Genomic DNA, 27,618 nt, shown 5'->3' with positions numbered 1-27,618 from the left:
AAATCAAGACTTAATACCTAATCTTAATTGCTGTCTCAACTCCCTTGGAATGTGACCTTTAACCAGTCAGCCTGGAATTACCTGTCAGCACTAATTAAAGCAATTTGGCCAATAGGTACTTTCTCTCCCCTTAGAAAGGTAATCCTGTCTGAAACTGCATTGTTTGTTAATAATTTTCTGTTTCTATCCCCTTTCTGCCTTTAAAAACTTTTCCTTTTCCATAACTCAAGGGAGCTCCTATCTGTTTACTAGGTGGATGCTGCCTGATTCGTGGATTATTTAATAAGGCCAATTTGATGCTTACATTGACTTGGTTGAATTTTTGCTCTTTAAAAATGTTACAAAACTAAACTCATTTTTCTTGATTTTCATTTTCCCCCTTTTCTAGTAATACTGCCTTCATTTCTGTGTCCTCAAGTTTCGAAAATTGAGGCAGGCTTTTTCTTTCATTTTATTTCCCTCTAATGTGCAGAGCTACGTCTCATCAATTCTTCCTCAATAATTTCCGTCTCTACTTTCCTTTCCATTAACAGTTACCATGTTTATGCTAATTTAATAGCTAAAGCACAGCAATGATTCTTTGGCCTTCAGCAGTTCAATTTGTCCTGAATCCTCATGGAATTTTCATTTCGTAAAATATTGCTCTAATTATGCCTCTTTCCTCCAAAAAATCCTTAGATGGCTTCCTCTGCCGACATAACAATGTTCTTGCTCCTTTGATTTACTGATTGAATCACCTCCCTCCCAATTCTGGTTGCCATTTGTTGCCCTGGGCATAACCTATCCTTCTTCCAAGTTATCACTTTTCTCCAAAATCCCCACATCCAGCCATAACTCTAGTCATTATTTCTAGACCATTCCATAAGCATTTCTTCTTCAATAGTTTTGCTCTGATTTTTTTCTCAAAGGAATCCCCACTGTCTAGACCTTGCTAATCCTCAAATTGCCAACTCAAACCTATCTTTTATGTGAGATTTTGTCCCTGACTTTTCTCAGATTCCTTAACTCCTTTAATATTTTGTCCAAGCCATTCAGTTAACACCCAAAAGGTGGCTCAGTGGTAAATAATCTGCCTACAATGCAAGAGACTGCTTGCAATGCAGCAGACATGGGTTCAATCCCTTCTGGAGAAGGAAATGGCAAAGCACTCCAGTATTCTTGCCTGGGAAATACCACGAAAAGAGGAGCCTGGCGGGCTACAATTTACAGGGTTGCAAAGAGTCGGACATGACTTAGCGACTAACCAACAACATGTAGTCATTTACTATAGTTAACATTTTTCATGTGTAATAAATGTTTCATCCACACACCTGAACTACAAGCTTCTGGAGATCAAGACCCATACCTTATACCTTGTATAAGGATAAAGCATTGTCAGTGAATAGTAACTGATGCTGAAGCAGTAAGATTTGCATAAGTGGGGAGAGAAAGGACATTCTAGAGGAACAAGAGGGACAAGAAAATATGCACTGCTTGTTCCAGAGACTAGAAAGATGATATCAAATGAAGGGTCAATTTAATTCCCTAACAACAGCAATGATAAAAGCAGTGCTCAACTATCCTTCTTTCATTTGCTTACTTTTCTCCAAGGCACATTGGGGCTCATTTTTGCCTCAGGACTTCAACTCTTGTTGTGGAAAATATGATCACCAAAACAGAATTTTAAAATTACTTTGTTGTTTGCAAGAGATGTGTTACAGGAAGGAAAGAGGGGGAGTGTTCACTAACCATAGGCAAATTATCACCGAACCCCAGTTCGTTAACACATAAAATGACAGGATCTATTTATACCTGCCCCACCCCCACCCCCCAGCCTCTCTTCCCCAGAGTTGTGTTGTGGCTTAGCAAGAGGAAATGCCTCCCTAAATGAGCAGGGTGGCAGAAGAGAGGGCCCCGTAGTCAAAAGTTCTAAAGAGCTCTTTAGAAGGGGTGCTGTTGGCCTAAATTTGAAAGTGTCACGCAGTTGGTCCAATAAAACACTTAGTAACCACTATTTACATGAGCCCTTAAATTCTCTAACAATCGATATGCAGTGGTGTCACCATTCAACAAATTCATTTATTCAATAAATATTCTCTGAGTGCTAACTATGAGATAAACACTGTGTTAGGGGAAACATGCCTCACAATAAAAATATGAAAAATTTATATACAGAGAAGTCTTATGAGGTGGCTCAGTTGGTAAAAAATCTGCCTGTAATGTAGAAGAGACCTAAGTTCAATCCCTGGGTCAGGAAGATCCCCTGGAGAAGGGAATGGCAGCCCACTCCAGTATTCTTGTCAGGAGAATTCCATGGATAGAGGAGCCTGGGGGCTACTATCCATGTGGTCACAAAGAGTTGGACACGAAGAGCAACTAACATTTTCACAGGCAAAAATATACCACCCAGGCAGCACAGTGGTAAAGAATCTGCCTGCCAATGCTAGGAAACACAGGAGACATGGTTTCGATTCCTGGGTTGGGAAGATGCCCTGGAGAAGCAAATGGCAACCCACTCCAGTATTCTTGCCTGGAAAATTCCAAGGACAGAGAATATGCTGTGGGAACACTGACCAATCAAAAGCTGGTTGGGCAATATTAATAGATAAATGCTTTCATGAAAAAAATATTGTGAGCAGTTCACTTTGTAATGTTGAAATGATCAACAGGAAGAGATCACAATTTTATTTCTTTGTCCTCTGAATAACAGCCTCAATATATAGAAAGCAAAAACAATTGATTAAACTGTAATGGAAAATAAATAAATCCACAATCATAATAGTTTATTATGGAGAAGCTAATTTCTTTACCATCCCTCCTCCCCCTACATCGTTGCATTGTGTATTCCCTCCATTTTTCCTGATATTATCTTCTAAAAGAGCTATTTTCAAGTTATTCTATTTAAAATAATTCCTATTATTCTTTTTGGTGCATATACTTGTCTGAGATTACAGTATTCATTTACCTACTTCTTAATTTCTCCTCTACTGAAATATATCCCATAAGGGCAGTGATAATGTTTCTCCTTCACCATGAAATCTTTGGTTCCCTGAACAGTTTCTGCCACATAAAAATGTTTGCTGAATAAATGAATAGCTAAACAATAGTTAATGGTTGTTGGCTACTTCTGTGTTCCAGAAACTGTTTTTTGTTTGTTTGTTTGTTTTTAAGAATTATTTACTTATGGTTGTGCTGGGTCTTAGTGGCTGCTCCTGCTTTTCTCTAGTTGCAGAGGGGGCTACTTTCTTGTGGTGCAAGGGCTTCTCGTTGCAGTGGCTTCTCTTGTTGCAAAGTACAGGCTTTAGGGCAAGGGGGCTTTAGTAGCTGCAGCTCCCAGGCTCTAGAGCACAGGCTTAGTAGTTGTGGCCCATACACTTAGTTGCTCCATGGCATGTGGCATCTTTCCTGGACCAGGGATTGAACCCGTGTCTCCTGTATTAGCAGGCAGTTTCTTTACCACTGAGCCACCAGGGAGGTCCCTCCAGAAAGTTAAAATGCATTATTGAAATGCTCCCAGCAATTCTTAATTTCATAGGAATCCTTGGTTTTTACAGCATAAGTAACTTACTCAGTCTCAAACAGTAAATGAGGAGTTAAAGATTTAAATCCGGGGCTATTGTCTCCTTGCAAGTCCTTAGCAGTTCATCACACTTGAGAATCCAACGAAAGTTCTTCTTACATAGGGACATGACATATTATTCATTTAATAAAAATATACTGTATTGCCTACTGTGTGTAATGTGCCAGCGAAGCAATGATGAAGCAGAAATGGACAGTGCTTTGATTTCACAGGGCTTATTACCAGGGCAGAGGGCTTTAAACAACTACTCGCCTAATTAATTATCTAGTTACAATTATTTTAACATCAGAAGGTTAACTTAAAGTACTACACAATGCTGACCTAATGTGCGAATTCAGGGAAGGTTTCTTTGAGAAAATGCCAATTGTGTTGAAATTAGTTCCTACTCATCTTTCAGCTTAAATGTCTTGAGCACCCTAGACACAGGATGAGTAAAATAATTCATGGTAGACTTAATTTTAAAAGAAAACATTTATTAATTCTATATATTTCTTGTAGGGGTGAAAAAATTTCTAGGTTTTTGGGTTGGTCTAATAATTAAATAAGACAGAATAACAGGAGAAAAACACATTTAAATATATATGTACAAGAGCCCCTCAGAGACAATGACACTGAAAATCAGTCAGGAAATTGAGGGTAATATAAGGCTGTGTCCTCTTCAGCTAAGGAGACACAGGTAGGGGCCTGGGACTTCAAAAGGAGGAAGACAAGTCACCGGAAAATGAGAAGAGTTTAGCTTGCCACACACAAGTCTTTCAGATAGAGAAGTCATCTCTGGTAATAACTCTCTGTCTGGGCCAGGCTCCCTATTTACAATCTTTCAGACAGCTAAGAAAAAAAGTTTTTCTTCAATCTGCTGGGTCTTGATTGCCTTCAGCTTAGAATAATCCACATATGCCAAAGAGATACCTTTTGGGGTGATGTATTCTGCACCTTTTCACTCTAAAATACAAACAGTTAAAGTAACTATGACACTGTGATTAAATACTTGATAATATTATCAAATTTCCTGTTAAAATTAAACTTTAGCTGTTTCAGAAATGTTCTCAAAGTTGATTTGTTAATGTAAGGGTCTAATTAGGATGCATACACTACGTTTGGTAGAGTTGTGTCTTAAATCCTTTAAAATATATAACAATTTGTTGACTTTATTTACAATATTTTTGTTGGAGAAATTGAGTCATTTGTTCTATAGAATTGTCCTTATTTTAGATTTTCCTGATTGCATTCCCATGATGTTATTTAACATGTTCCTTTGTCACCTGTATTTTCTGTAAAACTGGTAGTTATGTATAGAGATTTGATCAGATTCAGGTTTAATTTCTTTTGGCAGGAATACTTCACGGGTGTCATACACATCCTATGGTATCAAGTTGGGAGACAGATAAGCCTAATTGTTTTTCCTTTTTGATGTCTGCATCCATTGATCACCATTGCATAATTCCAGGATTTTATTAGTGATTGTAGTCTGGTAATAAACTTTTTTAACTTTTTAAAATTAAAGTATGTTGATGTATAATATGTTATGCCCGATGTCCGAATCCCCGAGCGGGAAGAGAGAAGGCTTCCAAGACAACGCAACTGGCAAAAAGGGGAAGTTTATTACTGACTCGAGTCAGGACTCCCTGCCGCAACCAACGTAGTGGTGCGGGTCAGAGAGCCCCGAGCCCAAGCTGTTACACAAATTTATAAGGTGAGAAGCGGATTGGTTACACGCTTGCAAAGCAATTTCATTGGTCAAAACTTTCACGCGGGCGGGACTTTCCTGGGGGTTTCCGCCCCGTTCCTAATTTCCTAATTGGCAAACAGCGGTCAGTTTTAAGTGAAAGCTAATTAGTCCTAATTGGCAAACAGCGGTCAGTGTTAAGCGAAGGCCTACTCCTAATCTAAGCTGTGTTACTTCTGCTCGCCTCACAAATATTATATGTTACATGCGTACAATTATTATAAAATATTGGCCATATTTCCCATCTTGTGCAATACATACTTGTAGTAGCTTACTTTATACCTAGTAGTTTGTACCTCTAAATCCCTACCCTTAATTTGTTCTTCCTCCCTTTCATCTCCCCACTGATAACCAATAGTTTGTTCTCTATATCTGTGAGTCTGCTTCTTATGGGTTATATTTACCAGTTTGTTGTACTTTTTAGATTCCACATATAAGCAGTATCATACAATATTTGTCTTTCTCTGACTTAGCTCACTTAGCATAATACCCTCCAAGTCCATCCTTGTTGCTGCAAGCAGCAAAATTTCAGTCTTTTTTTATGGCTGAATAGCTGAAACTCCAATACTTTGGCTACCTCATGAGAAAAGTTGACTCATTGGCAAAGACCCTGATGTTGGGAGGGATTGGGGGTAGGAGGAGAAGGGGACGACAGAAGATGAGATGGCTGGATGGCATCACCGACTCGATGGACATGAGTTTGGGTAAACTCCGGGAGTTGGTGATGGACAGGGAGGCCTGGTGTGCTGTGATTCATGGGGTCGCAAAGAGTCGGACCCGACTGAGCAACTGAACTGAACTGAACTGAGTTTTTCATTGTATGTATATGCCATGTATTCTTTATCCATTCATTTGTTGGACACTTAGATTCATTTCATATCTTGGTGATTGTAAATAATACTGCTATGAACATTGGAATGCATATATCTTTTCAAATTAAAGTTTTTGTTTTCTTCTGGTTTTCAAATTAAAGTTTTTGTTTTCTTCTGCTCCCCACCCAGGAGTGGGATTGCTGGGTCACATGGATAGTTCCATTTTTAGTTTGAGAAACTCCACACTGTTTTCCACAGTGGCTGCACCAATTTATATTCCCACCAAGTAAAAAGATTCACCTTTTCTTCACAACCTCACCATTTGTTATTTGTGTTCTATTTGATGATAGCCATTCTGATATTGGTGATACATTATCGTGTTTTTTCTTAATTGATGTATAGTTGACTTGAGTCAGATACAACTGAAACGACTTAGCATGCAATGTTGTTTTAGTTTCTAGCATATAGCAAAATGATTCAGCTAGATACATACATTTTCCTTTACAGTTTATTATAAGGTATTGAATATAGTTCCCTGTGCCATATGGTGCAGACTGGTAATATTTTAATTTTACTATTCCTTTATTTATGAACTGGAATGGATCTATAAAGAAAAACTTTAAACTTACAAGAAAAACTCCCTTATAAATTATTCCCTTAGGTTATCCTGAGGTGAAATTCTTCTAGGAAAGGCAACATAATACTTTATTCATTCCCTATTTAGTTTCTGTTCTCAGAATAATGTGTTTGTTTCCTAGCATTCTCCAAAGGGAACAACGAGGCTTTTTATTCTGTTGCTGTAAGTATTATGAACACTGGATTTTTACACATTTGATGTGTTCCAATAAAATATACATGCTATTAAATTTGATGTGGCCCAATAATAAATACATATATGCACACATATATTCAACATGGATATTATTACTAAAGATTTGATCATATAAAACAGATTAAGATTTCTCTGCAGTTATTTTTGTCCCTAGGATACTTTGCAGTAGGAATATATAACTTCTATGTTGTCAAGACCTTTGGAATCATTTTTGTGTGTGTGTGGTTAATTTACCATTTTTCTCTTTGAGACCCACGGACTGTAGCCCGCCAGGCTTCTCTGTCCATGGTATTTCCCAGGCAAGAATACTGAGTGGGTAGCCATTTCTGTCTCCAGGGTGATCTTCCCGACCCAGGGATTGAACCCAGGTCTCCTGCATTGCAGGCAGATTCTTTACCATCTAAGCTACGAGGCAAGCACCTTCTATATAGTTAGATTTGCCTTATTTTGGTTTCAATTAAAATTTTTTTTTGCAGTTTGCTTTGTTTCCAAAGTCTGTGCCACAGAATAAAGTACTTTTCTAAAAAGGCTAGCTTCTTTCCTATCTTCTCTCTCTCCTCACAGGTAATCATTATTATTAGTTTTCTTTTATTCTTTGCTTTAAAATAATATATGTGAATACTTTTCTGTTTATTATTATTCCTCCCCTTCCTTCGAGAAAAGATACTTGGTGGTGGTTTTTTTTTTTTCCCCCTCAACTTGGTTGTTCTCAAAACATGCTTTTTTTTCATGCTTAGCCTGTATATCCTGGTAATTGTTCCTCAGTAGTATATAGATACCGTCTTTACTCATTTTACAGTTGCATACTATTTATATTTACATATGCAAATGACATAGTACTTTATTCAGCCTTTCACGATTTTCAGTCTTTTTCATAATAGGCATATGTGTTCCTAGTCTTCTGCTGTTACAGAGAGTGCTATCATTAATAGCCTTGTGCACACAATCTTCTATGTTTTTGTTAGTGTTTCTTTGGGATATGCTTCTAGAAGTGGTATTTTTGCATCAAACAAAAATTCATTTGTAATTGTGCTAACTATCCCCACATTCTTCCCCATGTGCATTATGTTTTGGCATTCCCACCAGAAATGTATATGTGTTTCCCCACAGCTTCGCCAACAGAGTATGTTTGTCAAGCTTTTACGTTTTTTCCTACCAGGTATATAAGAAATGACAATTCATTATGGTATGATTGGCATCCTTTAAAATTATGAGCATCTTTTTATATGCTCAAGGACCATTTGATTTTCTTCTTTGTTTGCCCCTGCACTGCGCAGCTTTTGGGATTCTAGTTCCCAGACGAGGGATTGAAACTGCACCCTTGTCAGTGAAAATCCTAATCACTGGACTGCCAGAGAATTCCCTGATTTTCTCTTTTCAGGTGTTGCAGGGTACAGAATCTGCCTGCCCATGCAGGAGATGCAAGAGAAAGATGTGGGTTTGATCCCTGGGTTGGGAAGATTCCCTGAAGTAGGAAATGACAACCTACTCCAGCATTCTTGCCTGGGAAATCCCACAGACAGAGGAACCTGGCGGGCAAAGGCCCATGGATCACAGAGTCAGACATGACTGAGCACGCATGCACACGATGGACATGAACCATCTGTTTATATTTCTTAGTCATTAAGAAAAATCTCTTTTTGAAGCTCTTTATACACCAGAGCTATTAATCCTTTTTCTGTGATATAAGTTCCAACTATGATGTGAGGAACATGTTTAATTTTTCCTTTTCCATACAGCTATTCAGTTATCTCAACATTAACTATTAAGAAATGGAAAATGGTAATGTTTAAAGGAGACCAATGCAGTAGGAATAGGTCAGTGGGAGGGAGGGTCATGAAAATTAAGGTGGTAAAGTTGGGCTTCCCTTGTAGCTCAGTCGGTAAAGAATTTGCCTGCAGTAGGAGACCCGGGTTCGATCCCTGGGTTGGGAAGATCCCCTGGTGAAGGAAATGGCAACCCACTCCAGTATGCTTGCCTGGAAAATCTCATGGACAGAGGAGCCTGGTGGGCTGCAGTCCATGGGGTTGCAAAGAGTCGGGCACGACTGAGCAACTAACACTTACTTACTTACTTAAAGCTGGTAGGGGCCAAATCACATAAAATCTTATAGTACAGTTTAGAAATTTTGGTTTTTCTCTTTGTAGCAGTAGACAGACATTCAATAGTAATATATATCAGGGGATGTTTGAGCAAACTTCCTTTGGCTAGGTGTGGTGGTGGTGGGTCAGTTTCTTTACCCAAGTGGGAGTGAAGACAAGCCACCAGGAGTTAAGTAGGAGCTAAGGTCCCAAGGTATGTAGCTGAATTTATTCTTGGAATATGTATTCGGATCCCTACATCAACTGAGTTTTGTTGTTCCACCGTGGTCCCCATAGGTATTGCTAAAATTTAAACTGGTTGCATCTGAACTGCAGTAGCTGTCTGCATGTATGTTGCCTGTAATGTGTGAAGCTACTTTCTCCTGTGGGAAGCAACTCGACCGATTGCAGGTCTAGAAATCCTTTATGCAACTGTTTGCAACAGACTTCATGCGTGTCATATCACAAGTGAGCTGTACAGGGATACTAGCCGAAGATTAGGTTCCCTTCTGTTCTTCCCATCAATTGCAGTAATTAGTAACTGCCTCACTTGTTAGCATTCCTTCTTTAAATAGTCCACAGTGAGTTTAGCCTAGAAGCTGAATCTTGCTTATGACAGATTTTAGTAAATATATATCTGTAGCTTTACTGTTCAAGATACATTGGAACATTATTGGACATCTCCTCTACGGGACATTAACAAAGGTTGAGAAATTTATACCAGTGTATAAATTCAATTAATGTTACATTCAGTGTCTCTGTGAAGATAACGGCCTATAGGATCAGAAAAACTCTATTAATGTCACCTAACTGGCAAAGGAAAAATAATCTGCATCACAGGAAATACAGCGGCCGAGTTAAAACTTTTAAGGGTCAGTATCTAACTTGTATATGACTTCCCAGGTGGCTCGGTGGTAAAGACTCAGCCTACCAATGCAGGAGACATGAGTTCAATCCCTAGATCGGGAAGATCCCCTGGAGAAAGGAATGGCTACCCACTGCAGTATTCTTCCCTAGAGAAAACCATGGATAGAGGAGCCTGGTAGGCTACAGTCCATGGGGTCGTGAAGCGTGGGACAGGACTGAGCGACTTCACTTTCACTTTTCACTTTCATGCATTGGAGAAGGAAATTGCAATCCACTCTGGTATTCTTGCCTGGAGAATCCCAGGGACGGAGGAGACTAGTGGGCTGCCATCTATGGGGTCACACAGAGTCGGACACAGAGTGACGCGACTTAGCAGCAGTAGCAGCAGTACACTTACTAAGTTTGATTTACTGCTTTAGAAGTAAATCAGCACAAAAGTAACCCAACCGAGTTCAAGTTATCATTTGTATCCACCCTCAGTCTTAAACCAGTGAGCCTCTGGCTTGAGCACTTGACTAGGCATCAGGTGGTCCTATTGTTAGAGTTGGGGGACTATCGTGGAAGAGAAAGTGAAAGTGAAGTCGCTCAGTCATGTTCGACTCTTTGCGACCCCATGGACTGTAGCCTACCAGGTTCCTCCGTCCATGGGATTTTCCAGGCAAGCATACTGGAGTGGGTTGCCATTTCCTTCTCCAGGAGATCTTCCCAACCCAGGGACTGAACCCGGATCCGCTGCATTGTAGGCAGACGCTTTACCGTCTGAGCCCCCAGGGAAGCTCTCACACTGGTGGAGAACTGGGTCTTTTATTTTGTTGTTGTTGTTGTAATTGCTATTGCTGTAGTTCCAGGAGGAGATATAAGGAAAATAGTTCCACTTTAGAAATGTTGACTTTAAGGTCACTTTGATATTCCAGATGGAAATAGGAATTAGGCAGTTGTATCTATCAGTCCAGATCCCAGGATAAAGTTGTGAATTACAGATAAAAATGTGAGATTCCTTAGCTAAACAAATAGAAATGCAAATTGTGAGCTTGAATGAGATCACCCAGGGAGAGAAGTTAGAAGAGAAGCAAGAACGAAACACTGAGAAAAACACATCATTTCTTATGGACTGAGAATAAGCTGAGAAGACAGATGTAAATAGCAGAATAGGTAAGAGAAGCTTGGAGGACTATTTCAAGCTTAATTAACTGTCAAATGTTCTTGAGAGTCATGTAAAATGTGAACTGTCCACTGGATTTAGCAAGGAAAGTTTATTGGTGGCCTCAGTGAAAGCTGTTTTGGTAGAGGTAGCAAAAACCAGATAGAAAAAGTTTCAGGAGTGCCTGGGAGGTGAGGAGAGGACACCACATGTAGACAACCCTTGAGAAGCTTAACTTTGAGGGGATGGAGAGAGATCAAAGGATTTTAGGAAGTCAGGAAAAAGACAGCAATGTAGTAATACTGTAAGTGTTACTTAAATTTAATTCAACAAGTATTTTCTTGATCACATGAAGGGCAGGGAACTGAGAACTGAGAGCTGAGTGAGCAGAAAGCAGTCCTCAAGTTGCTCAAAGTTGAATGGGGAGAGACAGGCCAATAATTATGTATATGGACAGTGCAATATGACACATGTTAGATGCAGTGGTAGCACAGTATGTTTATTAGGAAAGAGAACTGGGAAGACATCTAAATCACATTTAAACTGAGTCATGAATTCTTTAGGTATCCCTGGTAGCTCAGCTGTAAAGAATCCGTCTGCAATGCAGGAGACCTGGGTTCGATCCCTGGATTAAGAACATCCCCTGGAGGATGGTATGGCAACCCACTCCAATATTCTTGCCTGGAGAATCCCCATGGACTGTAGCCTGCTAGGCTCCTCTGTCCATGGGGTCACAAAGAGTCAGACATGATTGAGTGACTAAGCACAGCACACACATAAATTCTTGAATGTTTTCTATGATGACTATCTCAGAAAGGCATTTCAAGCAGAGAGAAAAGTACCATTTATTAGAAAACTACATGTAGCCTTTAAAGAAGAAGGGTTCTTGGAATGGCATTGTCTAGATATAAATCCTGCCTCCAAGTTACCAGCTCTATGACTTTGGGTAGTCACTATGTGTTTGCCAAGCCTCAGTTTCCTCATCTATAAAATGAAAGCTGATAATTACTATTTCAGGTTTTTAGGGAGGCTTAATAGTTGAGATGTGCTGACTGTTGCACATCAAATATTCAATATACATTAACTCTGGTTATTATGGTAGGATCTAAAGTGTAAAAAGTGTGAGAGGGTATGAAGCTTAAGAGGTAATCAGGAAGCAGATCATGATGGATTCATCAGGAAAGTCAGTATTGTTCCCAGAACTAATTAAAAGAAACCAGTACAATTATTAGAAGACAAACTGAAGTCAGATTTAATTCTGCTAAAAAAAAATCTTCAGGAAGCATCTTAATTATAATCTCCTGTTGCTAAGCCTAAGGCAACAGCTATGTACAAGTACCTCTCAGGCTACTAATTAGGAGGCTGAATGGCTAATCTCTAATTGTGCAATTTACAAATTTTTTTATTACAACATCCTGTAACATAATGCATTATTTTTCCATTAAGATTGTTGCTAAACTTCATTTATCTAATTCGTCTCTTTATATATATTTTTTGTATTAAAAAATGATAGTATAGCTACATTTTGATTTCAGTAAAAAAGCTATTTCACCTCTACCATTGAAACAAAATAAAACAAACCAAGATTAGCTGATCATGTACTTACTGTAGCTGACCTTGAGAGTATTGTAAGGGCATTTTAACTGTAGAGTTACACTCCACAAAAACTGCAGGTAGATTTAAGGAAATTTGCATTGAAACTGTTGCCTCTATTCATTTGTCATAGTTTGGATGGATAAAGGTTTCTCTAGTTCCATCTTTCAGATTTTAATTTTGAGGTGGTCTTTTTTGGGGGAGGGGGCAGTTCAACTTCTCACTTACATGAACAGTATTCCTTTTGTAAAGAAATTTTTGCTTTGAAAAGATAATTCTGGGTCACCACTGTCTAGTATACTTAATTTAACCTGTTGAGTATTCTTTTTTATTGAGGTAAAACTAACATATAACACTATATTAATTTCAGGTATACAACATGATAATTTCCTATTTGTATACACTATAAAGTGACCAACACAGTAAGTCTAGTTACCATCCATCACTATACAACAGACCACTTTCACCATTTTGCTCACTCTCAGCCATCTTGTCCTCTAATCACCAGTTTTTTCTGTTCACCTATGAGTTTGGTTTTGCTTTTTCTGTTCTCTGTTCATTTTTTTTAGATGCCGCATGTACATGAAATCATACAGTACTTGTCTTTCTCTGACTTACTTCACTTAGCATGATACCCTCAAAGTCCATTCATGTTGGCACAAATGGCAAAATTACCTTGTTTATGACTGACTAGTGTTTCATTGTATATACATACACTGCATCTTTATCCATTCATCTATCACAGGACACAGGTTGCTTTCGTATGTTGGCTATTTTGTAAAAAAACGCTGCAATTAAAATGGATGCATCTTTTCAAATTAGTGTTTTTGTGTTCAGTAGACAAATATCCATAAGCTTGACCATATCATAGTTCAATTTTTATTTTTTTGAGGAACCTCCATAATGTTTTCCATAGTGACTGTACCAATTTACACTCCCACCACCAATGCGCATGGACTCCCTTTCTTCACATCCACTTCAACACTTGTTAACTTCTGTCATTTTGAGAGTAGTCATCGTAACGGGTGTGTGTTGATATCTCAATGTAGTTTGATTTGCATTTCCATGATAGTGATGCTGAATACCTTTTCATGTGCCTGTTTACCATCTACATGTCTTCTCTAGAAAAATGTCTATTTAGATCCTCTGCCCATTTTAAAATCAGATTATTTTATTTACTATTGTTTGAATTCTCTTGACATTTATCAGATATATGATTTGCATTTCCATTCAGTATGCTGCCTTTTCATTTTGTGGATGATTTCCTTTATTGTGCAGCTTTTTAGTTTGATGTAAGCTCACTTATTTTTGCTTTTGTTGCCTTTACTTTTGCGTGCAGTGTGCAGTTGTGTCCGACTCTTTGCAGCCCTTTGGACTGTAGCCTGCTAGGCTCCTCTGTCCATGGGTTCTCCAGGCAAGAATACTGGCCTGAGTTACCATTCCTCCTCTGGGGATCTTCCTGACCCAGGGATCGAAACTGCATCTCCTGTGTCTCCTGAATTGCAGGTGGATTCCTTTACCCGCTGAGCCATCGGGAAAGCCCTAAAAGGCTTTGCTTTTGGATTCAGTCTAAAAATTTAATGCCAAGACCAAAGTCAAGGACCTCACTGCCTGTTTTCTTCTAGAGGTTTTATGGTTTCAGGTCTTATATTTAAGTCTTTAATCCATTTTAAGTTAACTGTTGTGTACGGTGTAAGATAGTGGTCTAGTTTCATATATTGCATGTAGTTATAAAATTTTCCACTGTATATTCTTGGCTCCTTTATTGTCACTGACCATATACTTGTGGGTCTATTTATTGTTTTCTATTCTGTTCCACTAATCTGTGTGCCTATGTTTATGACAACATCACACTCTATAACTCTGCAGTGTAGTTTGAAATCAGGGAGTGTGATACTGCTTTCTCAAGGTTGCTTTGGCTATTTGTGGTGTTTTGTTTTTTTTTATTCCATAAAAATTTTACAATTGTTTCTTCTAGTCCTGTGGAACATGGCTTTGTAATTTTGATAGGGATTGCACTGAATCTATAGAATGCTTTTTGGTAATATGGACATCTTAACAACAGTAATTCTTCCAATGTATGAGCATGGGATATTCTTCAATATTTTGTGTCTTCTTTCATCAATGTCTTAACAGTTTTCAGTATACAAGTCTTTCACCTCTTTGGTTAAATTTATTTCTAGATATTTTATTCTTTTTGATACAGTTGTAAATGGAATTTTAATTTCTCTGATAGTTGGTTAATAGTTTTAAAAAAAGCAATAGGTTTCTATATATTGATTTTGTATCCTGCAACTATAGAGAACTCATGTTAGTTTTAACAGTTTTTTTCCATGCAGTCTGTCTTTATACAGTATTACATCATCTGTAAATAGTGAGTTTTACTTCTTGCCTTCCAATTTGTATGCCTATTTTGTTGAGATTTTCAAAGTTAAAAATATCTTGATATCTTTATTTGGAATTTTCCGCTCCTGATGAATTCCAGTGGTATAATCTTTCTACTGAAATTTCTAATGCTCATTCTGGTATTTAACATGGCATGCATTGTTATCGCTGTTTTTGATACTTTTGTGGAGTGATTTGTGTTACCTCATCTGTGTGTTTCAATTTCTCTAATCTTTTTCTGATGATCTGAGCTTATAAATTAGGCTTCATTTTACCAAGTTTATGTATATATACAATTGGGTCAAGTCTTCAAACTGTTTAATCAAGCACGTCCAATTAGCTGAACATAATTTCCTATGGTGCACATATTAGTTGCTCAGTCATGTCTGACTCTTTTAGTCCCCTGACTATAGATCACCAGGCTCCTCTGTTCATGGAATTCTCCAGGCAAGAATACTGGAGTGGGTTGCCATTTCTTTCTCCAAGGGATCTTTCCAACCCAGGGATAGAACCCAGGTCTTCTGCATTGTAAGCTGATTCTTTACCATCTGAACCACCAGAGAAGCCCAATTTCCTATGGGAGGGGGTCCTGAAATTCCGGCAGAATTGAAGATCTTTAGGTCTGTAGATGCTTAATAACCACACTGAAACGAACTAAGAGCGGAGGGCAAATTCCTTCAAGAAGTTATAATAGTGTCAGGGCAGGGGCAAGCTATAGCAGCTCAGCTCCATAGCCATTGGTTAGCACCGCAATGGGCTCCTCTGCCAAGCAATTGACAGGGAGCAACTGTCAACCCTCAGCTGTCACTGGTTCTGCTCAGCGATTGGACTTCTCAGGTGGCTCAGACCCGTAAACAATCTGCCTGCAATATGGGAGACCCAGGTTCGATCCCAAGTTCGGGAAGATATTGTGGAGAAGGGAATGGCTACCCCCTCCAGTATTCCTGCCTGGAGAATCCCATGGACAGAGGAACCTCGCCGGCTACAGCCCATGGGGTCGCAAAGAGTCAGACACGACTGAGCGACTAACCCTAACAGAGTGGGCCCCTCTCCCACTTCTGTATAAAAGGAGCCTGAATTGAGATTAAGCAGAAGTAGCTTTTTAAGGCCTTAGTCGGCCATCTTCTCAGTCTGCTAACTTTCCAAATAAAATCGTTATTTCTTGTTCCAACAACTCGTCTCCTGATTTCTTGGCCCGATTTATGGCCAGCATAACCAGCCAGAGATGACCTAAGGGTACGAGGCAAATTCCTTCAAGAAGTGCCTTTGGATTTCAAAAATTTTCCGTCCAAAATCTACCTTAACATCTGTAACCCAGTACACGTGTATCTGACTGAATAAAGAATGTTACTATAGAATACTCGACTGTCTTACTCCAATACTTACTCGACTCTCCGAGAGGTTCCTGAAATTTCTCACTCTATTTCATATAAAACAAAAACTGTAGACCTTACAGGTAGAAACCAGTTAAGCTGATTTCACGAACTACTAAAGGGTCGTTAAAGGCAAATTGAAACCGCTCCTCTATCCGTCTCTGCTGCTGCCCGGTCTTTCCTGGCCTTTTGGAAACGCGGCGCTGGCAGCCGGGAGGGTAACGGCCAGCGGAGAAGTTAGTAGCCGCACGTGCGGTCCGCCCTTGACGGGTAGACCGGCTTCTTCTCCGGAAGCAGCTGGGCCCCAACCTACAGCCCGCGATCGCTGGATGATGCGGAGCTCCACCAGTTTCCCTGCCCTCCGCTTCCTCGAAGTCCGTCCCGCCTCTCGTCTGCTCTCAGCCAATTTCGCATCTCCTCCGCGAGGTGGACCGAGCGCCGAGCAATCGATGCCTCCTCCCCAGCCTCGGGGGCCGCCATTTTGGGGGGAGGAGAAACACTAGTAGAGGCGGCAGCGGCTCAACGGGATGTCGACTGGCTTCTGCTTCTCTTGCCAGCGCTGTGGAGTTCGGGCAGAAGCCTCCATCGGGGCCACTCCTCCGCCTGCCTCTCCGGAATGAGGCCTAAGTTCCCGCACCGGAAGGCCCCCTTTCTCTTCCAAGAGTAAGTAGCACCAGGCGGCGCAGCGCGCCCCCGCGCGCCCTCCTCTGTCAGTTACCCCGCGCGTCCCCGCGGCCGCGCGCCGTTCCCCGCGCGCTCCCCCCCTCCCAGGCTGGGCGCTCGGCGCAGACTCGCTTGTTTGTTTCTGCAGGAGCCCAAGAAGAGGCCGAAGCCGAGACGATGCCTGGGAAGCTGAAGGTGAAAATCGTGGCCGGGCGCCATTTACCAGTGATGGACCGAGCTAGTGACCTGACTGATGCCTTCGTGGAGGTTGGTGCAAGGTCCTGCCCCTCCAAACGCAGGGAGCGCCAAGCCCTGTGAAGGATCCTAGCCACCTCGCCCGCAGTCCCTCAGCTCGTTCCCGGCCCACCGGCCTGCCGAGTGCGGTGCTTGGCCAGCCCTCCCTGGAGAGCTGACTGCTGAGACTCAAGCCCATGTAATGGGTGCACGGCCCGCAGGCGTCAGCGGCACGCTCAGCCGCGAGGGAAGGCTGTTATTGCTCTGTCTGCAGGGGTGACCCTGATGTCAGGACTCCTAACAGGCCGCCCGCCAGTCAGGAGATCCCAAGGCGTGGCCAGGCGGCCACTGAAACACACACACACCCCCCCCCCCCCACATCCACCCTTCTTTGCGGGGAGGGTACCTGGTTTTTTAATGCTAGAGTGATGGAGATGTTGTTTCAGAATGTAGATACAGTCTGTTATGGACACGGGAGAGCTGCAAGGCGATCTCCTCTTTAACAGTGATTTCTGAATCATCAGTGCAAGTTCTGAAACCCAAGTGTAACACTTTTCTGCTCTTGTATAGACTGGTAGGTCTGATGAGCTGTTTCAGGGTAATTTAGTGCCTTGAGGTAGGAAGCCAATTAAGTACCATGGGTTTAAATTGCAAAATTGCTTTTTAAATCTAATGATTAGTTTAAAACTCATGCAAATTAGCACAGGCCTGGGGCCCGGAAAGTAATAATCCCGAGTCTGAAAGAAGCCTAGTAATACTGTAATAAAAAATTGTCAGGACGAGCCAGAGCATTAGAACAGTAATTGTTTGGGCTATTAATGCTTCGAGTTGATAGATACATGATAATATACAGCCTGATTCCATCTCAATATAAAATACTGTTCATGGTCCCTAAAGATTCTCTAACCTAGACAAACAGACATTCTTGGTCTCAACTTCATTTTTATTTGAGAAACAGTTATTGAGTATGTTCTTGGGCCAGATGACAAGTCATGGGGTTGCACAGATTGCAAAAGCATAGTCTTTGCTTTCAGGTATGTCAGAGACTGACCTGCACAGTTTAGGTTAATAAATAGTAGCTCACATGTATTGAGTCTTGTTATTGCCGGGTCTGTGCTAAGTATTTTTCAATTCTTAGTCTTTATATCTTAAATTTTAGTCTTACATCTTAGTCTTTATATCGGACTTCCCTGCTCACTCAGGCCATAAAGAAGCTGCATGAAGAGCAGGAGACCCGCGTTCGATCATTGCATTAGGAAGATCTCCTGGAGAAGGGAATGGCTACCCACTCCAGTATACTTGCCTGGAGAATTCCACAGACAGAGGAGCCTGGAGGGCTACAGTCCATGGGGTCGCAGAGTTGGACACGAGTGCACGACTAACACACAACCTAGCCTACTATTATTGTATTCTTATTTTCCCATTTACAATGGAAGTACCAGAAGGACACAACAGATTTGTTTTAATATCAAATGGACTTTTGTTTCCAAGCAATATGTACACATAATCAATTAAAACATATCTGAAAAGAATCATGATACCTGAGAAATGCTATGAAGACTTGCTGGTACAAAGGAACCAGGCAAGTTCGGGAGCCAGGGGAACATGTTCTGAGGTAACATTTGCATTGTCAACCTGTATTGACTGTTTTTACAATTAAAAATGCTTTACAACTTAAAAAAAGCCTAGGAACAGTAAATAATTTGCCAGAGGTAACTTAACCTTGTAATTCTCCATAGCCTTGTGGTCTGTTAATCCACTGTGCTCATTACCGCCTTTCCAGACAAGATGATGGGTGTTTCTGTAGACTCTGGAAACTTAATTCTGTCTCTCAAGGTTGAGGCGGTCTTCCTAAGAAAGAGACATTGGAGCTGGGCTTTGTAGAATACCCAGAATTTTCCAGGCAGAGTGGAAAGGCGCAGAACATCAGAGGTGCAGAGTGGGATACATAGTGTGTGAGACCAGCTTACTTTGTGATTTGCTTGGTGTCAGAGGGGATATGTGGGTAGTGGAGCTTTTGGGGGGTTAAAGCTGGAAACGTAGGTTTGTGCCAACCTCATTTTCTGTATTACAGGCATTTTCCTTTATTTTGTGAGTGTAGGGTAGACTGGGGAAGTTTTTCAAGCAGAAATTAAATAAGATCAGTTTTGTATTAGGTTGTTTCTTTCTAGGATGACTTGAATGGCGATGTTATTGATAGACTGGATAGATGAGAGACGAGGCAAGGAGATCAGTTGAGAAGGTGGTAAAATTATCCAGACAATGTGTGCATGTTTAGAATGATAGTGGGAATGAATTAAAGGCGGAAGATTTGAGAGACCGTTTCTGAGGTAACATTCTCAGGCCTTGGTAACAAATGGTGTTTGCTGGAGAGGGAGGAGTTGGATTTAACCGTGACTCATTCATTCCTTCTTTCAACAAATAGTTACTGAGTGTGCTGTTTGCCAAGTCTTGTAGTCACCGATCTAGCTGGTAGTCACCGATCAAATATTCTTGGTTCCTGTTTTTATGGACTGTATATTTTGGTGGGAGAACCAGATGTTAAAAAGTAAAGGGAAATTAAATTTATAATTACAAATAGTGGTGAGAGTCATGAAAGAAAAGTAATAGAGAACCTCAGCAAGTTTACCTTCACTGTTCGCCTGAAATTATCATGACGTTGTTAATCGGCTATACACCAATCCAAGATAAAAAGTTTAGAAAAAATTAAATACCATGTACTTGTACCCTTTTAGAAGTAGTAGGCTATTAAAAGTTTAATTTTGCATAGTCACTGTCCTGGAGTGAAAAAATAAATATATGCAGATATACTTTTCTAATTGTCAGTAACTAGTAAAAAGGAAGAATCGTCTCTGGGACTTTAGGTTGGATTATTAAGGGAGGCCCCCGAGGAAGTGCCAGCTAGGCACAGAGCCGCTGGGTGAGAAGGAAGAGCTGCGTGGTGGTGGTGGTGGATGTGCGTGTGGTGGAGAGGCTGGAGGAGAAGAACGCCTCAGCAGAGGGAAGATCCTGAGGATTGGCTTATTTCAGGAAGTGAGGGAAGAGATGTGTGCTGGCAAGTAGTAAGGGAAGGAGTGAGTACTGTGAGATGACACCGGAGTTAATCAGGGAGCCAATTGTGCAGGATCCTAGAGGCCATGACTGAAGTTTGGATTTGATTCTCAGTTCAGTGGGAAGCTCTTATTAAGATGAGTAATTTCTGTTACTGTCTGGAGAATGGACTGCAGAGGGGAAAGAGCAGAAGCAGGCAACTAGTTAAGAGATTTCATAATAGTTCAAAAAAGAGATTGTGAGGGTCAAGGTGATGGTTTTGGTAATAGAAGTGGATGGATTCCAGATACACTTTGAAAATAGTAGAGGAATTGGTAGGTTGGAGTAGGGGCCAGGGAAAGGGAGACGTAAAGATGATTCCTAGCTTTCTGGTGTCACTGGAGTAATTTTCTCAGTCTCCATGGGGTTCAGAGAGATTGATTGAGTGGGCTGAGCATAATCTTCCATTTGGGATGTTCAGTTTGAAGTGTCTTTGGTCCTTTAATTGGAGTTATTGAGGAATAAAGGTCAGATTTTTGTGACTATGGTGTTTTGAAGAGAGGTGTGAGTTAAAAATAAGCTCCCACAGTCCAGTACTTCTCAACTCTGTGAGACCCAATCTTGCGTTTATATAGCAGGTATTTTGGAATCTTCCCTTTACTGTCTTTACATGCTCACAATTCTAAAGAATCAATATAATGCTCTAACTGTAATATGATACAGAAATGAAAGTATTTTATAATATGTATTTTAATATGGACATACTTGTTAATGACCATAGTAGAAAACATGAAATATTCAGATTGAGTCCATGATATTTATTGAGGCTTTGTATATATCAGATACTGTACTGGCTATAGTACAACATGCAAGGATAGAGCAGTGAGCAAAACAATTTCTGTAGTCACGGAACTTAGGTTTTAGTGGGAGGAGAGAGTTAATCAGGAAAATTGTTAAGTAAGAGAGACTATGCAAGGTGGTGAGAAGTGCCCCATGTGGAGAGAATAAAGCAGGGATTCAGGATAGCAAATGCCTCACCTCCATGTACAATCTCCTGAACATGACTGTCCTCTCACAGAGTGAGACAGTTATGTAGTGTTGGCATCTCAGATGGGCCTTCACTGCCATAGGTTATCTGATTTTCCAAAATAGTCCGCTCATGGGAAAAAAGTCGTCCACTAATTTTCACAGTGGTTGTATTTCTTGACAATTATATATATTAAAGTGAGTATATATTTAAATCCCATTACAATACTTATATTTGTAAAACTGAGTTAGGTTCTAGGTAGGTTTTTAACCCATCTGGCTATCTGGTGGGAACATTTGATAGTCATGACATGGGACAAGTCTTCATTGTTGGGGACTGTCTCTTGAATTGCAGGACACCTAGGATCTCTGGCCTTCTTCACTTAATACTACTACTGTTTTTCCCAAAAATACCTGCTGGCAATTTTTAAAGTTCCCTTAGAAGTTGGTTCTGTCTCTTTTGCAAACCACTGACTTAGGGGGAGAGAAGAGGGAGCAAGAAGAAGGATGGATCCTTGAACGAATTTGACATTAAGAATTTATTAGAGGTTGAGAATTGTGGGAACGAAATGTATTGTCAGCCAGTGATTTTCAGAGAGAATCAGGAAAGTAATGTCTTAGAAGGCACTGACACTCAGAAGGAGTGACGAGGCCGGAAACCCATACAGTAGTAAAGTAAGTACTCAGGAGGGCTTCCCAGGTGGCGCTCGTGGTAAAGAACCCACCTGCCAAGACAACAGACAGTGAGAGACCCAAGTTCAGTCCCTGGGTTGGGAAGCTCCGCTGGAGGAGGGCATGACAGCCCACTCCATGGGAGAACCCCATGGACAGAGGAGCCTGGAGGGCTACAGTCCACAGGGTCGCGAAGAGCTGAACCCGACTGAAGCGACACAGCACACGTGCCCTGAACACGGGACTAAGAAAGTGAGGGTGGTGTGAACAGGCAACCATTTCAAGAAATACGACTGTGAGGGGAGAGGAGAAATAGTGTGATATTGGGGGGAGAGGGGAGTATGCAGCTTTTAGTACTTAAAACATAAATTAGGAGATATTAGAACATATTTGTGTGCTAGTAGGAAGAATCCAGCAGAAAGGGAAAGATTAATGCAGGAAAAAGGGGATAATGAAGGATTACAGTATAATAAAGGGATACATTGTATGGGGTAGACTCTCATTACTGTATGAATGCATAGGAAAGGGACATAATGAAGTCTGGGCTGGTGATAAGAAACCTTTGTGCTGGACTGGGAAGATGGTAACATCTCCACAGGCAGAGAGGAAAAGGGAGCATTTTTTGGATGAATAGGACAAACCTGATAAAAGCAAAAGGAGGGGGTAGAGCACATGTAATGGAAGAGAGGGTTCTTGTTGAAAAGAAGTGGGAAATAAAATTTGGCTGGGTAAAGGGGATAAGGGCTGCCCTGGTGGCTCAGATGGATACAGATTACTAAGTGGCCTGAAAAGGAGGGGGAGAAGTCTGTATGGTTGGTCCTCTCTTAACCAGTTTCTCCCAACTGACTCATTACGGTCTCCAGTGCTCTGCGTTTCTGCCGTAAACACATTTTTGAATACCACGTATCATTAGATTCTGCTCTAGTGTGCGTGTTTCTCCCATCAGCTCTGATGTATTACTGAGAGGCAGTTGTGTTTATTCCCTACCCTATTTATGCCAACTCTGATTGTTATTGTTATTTGTTTAAACCTCATACAAATCAGTGATTTAAGTGGGATAATGAAGCTGATAATGCTATGTAAAGACTTATGGATACAGTTGCTAAAAATTACTCCTGACTTAGATGAAGATTTTAAAATGAGTATTCTCTATCCATAGTTTTTTTTTTACTAGTAATTTTAAGTCTACTGCTTGAAAAAAATAATTTATTTGTTTATATGGCTGCACCAGGTCTTAGCTGTGGCATGTGGGATCTAGTTCCCTGACCAGGGATTGTACCTGGGCCCCCTGCATTGGAAGTGCAGAGACTTAGCCACTGGACTACCAGGGAAGTCTCTCTACTGCATTAAAAGGAAACCCAAACTGGCAGACATAGATAGTACATTAAGGGTGTTGTTTATACAAAAAAGATGCTATAGAACTATCAGCAGTGGATCCTTAATCAGAGATGAGGCCTTTAGTTCTATGATAAAAGATAGAAAAATGAATACTTATTTGCCTGTTTTTATTTGAAAATGTTTACTGCTTGTATCATTTTTAATGATTATCTGATCTAACCAAATTATTTGACTACTCAGATATTGGTCCTGGTTGTATTGGTTGAGGGAATTTCTGCTATATATGATGTGAGGCTTTCAGGAAGCTAGTGAAGACCAAGCAGTACTTAGAGATGACTATTAAATGGGAATCTCCAGGATGAATGGGATGGGATTCTGTACAAGGGAAGTATTAATCAAAATATATTAATGTGCATGTTACAAACTGTTCTGCTAAACTACATTATCATTTTGTGTTTACCCAGGAGCCTTTGAAGGAACTGGGAGAGGAAAAGAAATTAATATTTAATGAGCATCTTCTACCAGACATTTTGCTAGGTCTCTACATGTATTATCCTGATTAATGCTTACAGCAACTCCTCTTTTCAGAGGAGGAAGCAGCTTTAAATAACAGGTTAAATAACTTTCTCAAGGTAATTTAGTTAATGAGTGGGAAAAGAGAATGCCTTTACCTTACCAGGGAATCTCATTAAAATCCCTTATGTTCTTTAGGTAAATGGTGAGGCATTCATTTAATTGCTGAGTAATAAAATCTCCTTTGAATTAAATAAGACCAAATGAACTCTGATTCTTTAGTAGGTTGGGAATCACCACAATGTTGGCAGAGTACCTGCTCTAGCCTTTTTCTTCTTCTAAAATCTTTTGTTGGTTTAGAGTAGTATGGGGACTGTTAGATTTTTACTGTAGATGGAATTGGCAGTTGACCTCCCCCTCCTCAAAGAAAAGCACATTATAGCACAACACTGTAGTGGGACAGAACTTAGATTGTGGAAAAATCATAATTTAGGGAATGATATGCTGGTTTTGGGCAGTTGAGCCAAAACCCTTGAGTACATTTGGCTTTTGAATGGTGTTGAATGGTATCATGAATCCTAATGATATTCTACTTCAAATAAAGTAGTTTTTAGGTAAATTAAAAAATAAATATTTCTTTCGTGTTTTGAATGTTGAAATGTAATAAACATTAGAGAAGTAGTGAGCAGGTTTATTCTGTGGGGTCTTTTTCATCATTTCATTTCTTTTACATTTGTGATTTAAAGGTAAAAAGATAGTTACACGGTAATACAGTTGGCCCTTCACACCCCTGGGGTCCGCTTCCATGGATTCAACCAACTGCAGGTAGAAAATATTTGGAAAAAGAAATTCCAGAAAGTTCCAAAAAGCAACACTTGAATTTTTTGTGTGTGACAGCTATTTACATAGTATGGGCTTCCCAGGTGGCATTAGCGGTAAAGAACCTACCTGCCAATGCAGGAGACTTGAGACAAGGGTAGGGTTGAATCCCTGGGTTGGGAAGATCCGCTGGTGAAGGGAATGGCAACCCAGTAGTCTTGCCTTGAGAATCCCATGGACAGAGGAGCCTGGTGGGCTACAGTCCATAGGGTCACAAAGAAACAGGACTGAAGTGACTTAGCACACACGCACATGTTGTATTTACAACTGTTTACATAGCATTTTAGAGAAAGAAGTGGCAACCCACTCCAGTATTCTTGGCTGGAGAATTCCTTGGACAGAGGAGCCTGGTGGGCCACAGTCCATAGGGTTGCAAAGAGTTGGACGCGGCTGAAGTGACTTGACACGCACGCATATAGCATTTACATTGTATTAGGTACTAAAGGTAACCTAGAGATGATTTAAAGTGTACAGGGAATTGTGCATCTTTCCTGTACAGGAATTTATGTGCAAATACTGTACCATTTTATAGGGACTTGAGCATCACAAATTTGGCTCTCTGTGGGTTGGGTGAAGGGTAGCGAGGAGTCCTGGAACCAATACCTGGGTACTGAGAGCCAACTGAGCATGAATAACCCTTGTTACAAAAGATTCAAATACTCAGCAGTAAACTTGAAAGCCCCTTACTTCTTACAACACTGTCCTGTGTTATCTGCTCCCTCATCAGTTCCTTCTTCAGAGATCATTGCTGTCCCTTTTTTGGCATGTACCTGTCTACTCCTGCCTCTAAAAAAAGCAACTTTTACATATCATATGTTTCTTGTTTTTTCTAGTTATTATGCCATGGACATATTCCCCTCACAGCGTATATAGTCAACTCCATTCTTTAGTAGGGAGTGTGTGATTCAGTCACTTTCTTGTTGTCACTAGGCTTTTGTATATTTTTTGGAGGAGGGGCCACATGTGAAAGTACTTCTTTAGGATAAATTCCTGGAAGTAAATCCAGAGTTCTATAATATGAATTTAAACAAAGTTTTTGCCATTTGAATTTATTTTAATTTTTGATGTTTTTGACTTTTAAAATAGCCTATTTAAGAAATAGGTAATATTCATGCGTGTCAAAATTCAACAGGTACAAAACGAGTCAGCCTCTCACTGCCTCTCCTTCAACTGATCTGTGGTGTTCTTTTCAGTGGCCTCTGTTAACATGTGTTGTATATCCTTCCAGAAATAATCTGTGCACATATAGGCATACGTCATATGCCTTATGATTTGCCATTTTTTTCCTCCACAAAGAATGCTGTACTCACCACCCTGCAGTAGAGATGTATCTTAGATATGGTTCCTTTTTTTAAAAAAATTTTTAAATTCAATTTATTTTGGCTGCACTGGACTCTGGTTCAGCACACAGACTTCTCTGCTTGCAGCACACGGTCTTAGTTGTGGTATGTGGGATCTTAGTTCCCCGACCAGGGATCACACCTGGGCCCTTAGACATTGTTCTGCACTAGTGTTAGTTTTTCTGTTTAGCACTGCATCGTGTAGCTTTCCCATACTTGATGTAGCCAGTCCCCAATTGATGGACATCTAGGTTACTTCCAATCATTCGCCACTATAATGCTGCTTGTATATGTCATTGTGCATCTCTGTATGAATTTAAAGGGTATGGGCATTTAACATTTTGATAAATGTTGTCAGACTGCACTTTGTGAAGATTGTTCAAAGTTGCACTCACAGCAAGAGTATGAGCATGAAACTCTCACACTGTTTTTTCAGACTTTTTGACCTCTGCCGACCTAAGTAGTCAACATGTTGGTTTAGTTTGTTTTCATCTTTTGATATATTAAAAAGACATCTGCATTTCCATTTCTTTGAATTTCTGATTTTCAGTTGGTTTATTGATCTTTTTCTTACTGCTTTGTAGGAACTTGTTAGAAATCAAGGAAACTAGCTGTTTGTGACATATTTGGCAAATCCTTTTTCTCAGTTTCTTATTTATTATAGTCCTTACCATGCCTGATGGAGTAGGAAATGGCAACCCACTTCAGTATTCTTGCCTGGAAAATTCCATGAACAGTGGAGCCTGGCTGCCTACAGTTCATGGGATCACAAAGAGTAAGACACGAGTGAGCAGCTAAGCACACACACCATACAAAAACTTAACTATTTTTGTGTGATTTCTTAAACTTTTTCTACCCTCTGACGCAACTGCCTAGGTACAAAATGGTGGGTATCATCCCTGATAATTCAAATTGTGTGATAAAATGTACAGAAGATAGTGACTATAGTTTTGGGTATTTTGCTTTTAGAATATTTTCTGGACTGATTAAACATTAATATCTGCCAGTATTATAATACTAAAAGTAGGATTGTGAGTCAGGAAGGAAAGATTTCATAGGTGATTTGACTGAACCAGCATTTCCTAAGTATCTACAATGTGCAAAATTCTTTACTGGGTATTGGGATAAACCTTTAGTGAATTTTGAGGGTGGGTGATACATACTGGTGAAAACTGATAGAATTGGGAAAGAGCTTGGCAAGATCAAATTTAGGAAAGATGAGACAATCTAGGAAGTAGTTTCTTATCTGTTTTGCTCTTAAGCCTCCTGACCACTTCTCAAGTCCAGTCTGAGGTTTCACAATCTCCTTTCTTTGTTAGAAGCGTCCCAGGGATTTAGCCTGCTTTCCATCTTCATTTCCTTCTTACTTTTTCTTTTTGATTTAGTGCCCGCCAAGACTGACTGTGAAACCCGATAGACTCCCCATCCAGCCCCTTTTATTGTCCCCGAACGTAGGAACATAAAACCCTTAATGACCATGGTTTATTGTTGATCACTGTGTATACACAAGTAAAGATTTTTTAAAATAACAAATATGAGGAAGTAAGAAAATAG

General features: G+C 40.2%; 1 protein-coding gene across 4 annotated transcripts in view; it reads left to right on the top strand.

Moving 5' to 3' along the window:
- Positions 1-16,822: 16,822 nt before the first annotated feature.
- Positions 16,823-27,618, top strand: part of C2CD5 (C2 calcium dependent domain containing 5) — an 88,057-nt gene continuing 77,261 nt past the window's right edge. For 2 of the 4 annotated variants that reach the window (XM_061125128.1, XM_061125127.1), the window contains exons 1-2: positions 16,828-17,032; positions 17,181-17,299. In XM_061125128.1, the coding sequence (XP_060981111.1) occupies positions 17,210-17,299 (90 nt within the window). In that variant the 5' untranslated portion in view covers positions 16,828-17,032; positions 17,181-17,209. Of the gene's footprint in view, positions 17,033-17,180; positions 17,300-27,618 lie in introns of all 4 variants that reach the window. The other 2 variants (XM_061125129.1, XM_061125126.1) reach the window with 2 other exon arrangements.

This window comes from Dama dama, chromosome 22 (genome assembly GCF_033118175.1).
Source record: "Dama dama isolate Ldn47 chromosome 22, ASM3311817v1, whole genome shotgun sequence".
NCBI lineage: Eukaryota > Metazoa > Chordata > Mammalia > Artiodactyla > Cervidae > Dama > Dama dama.
The sequence above is the reverse complement of the archived record's forward strand: the minus strand, read 5'-3'. Positions and strand labels throughout refer to the sequence as shown.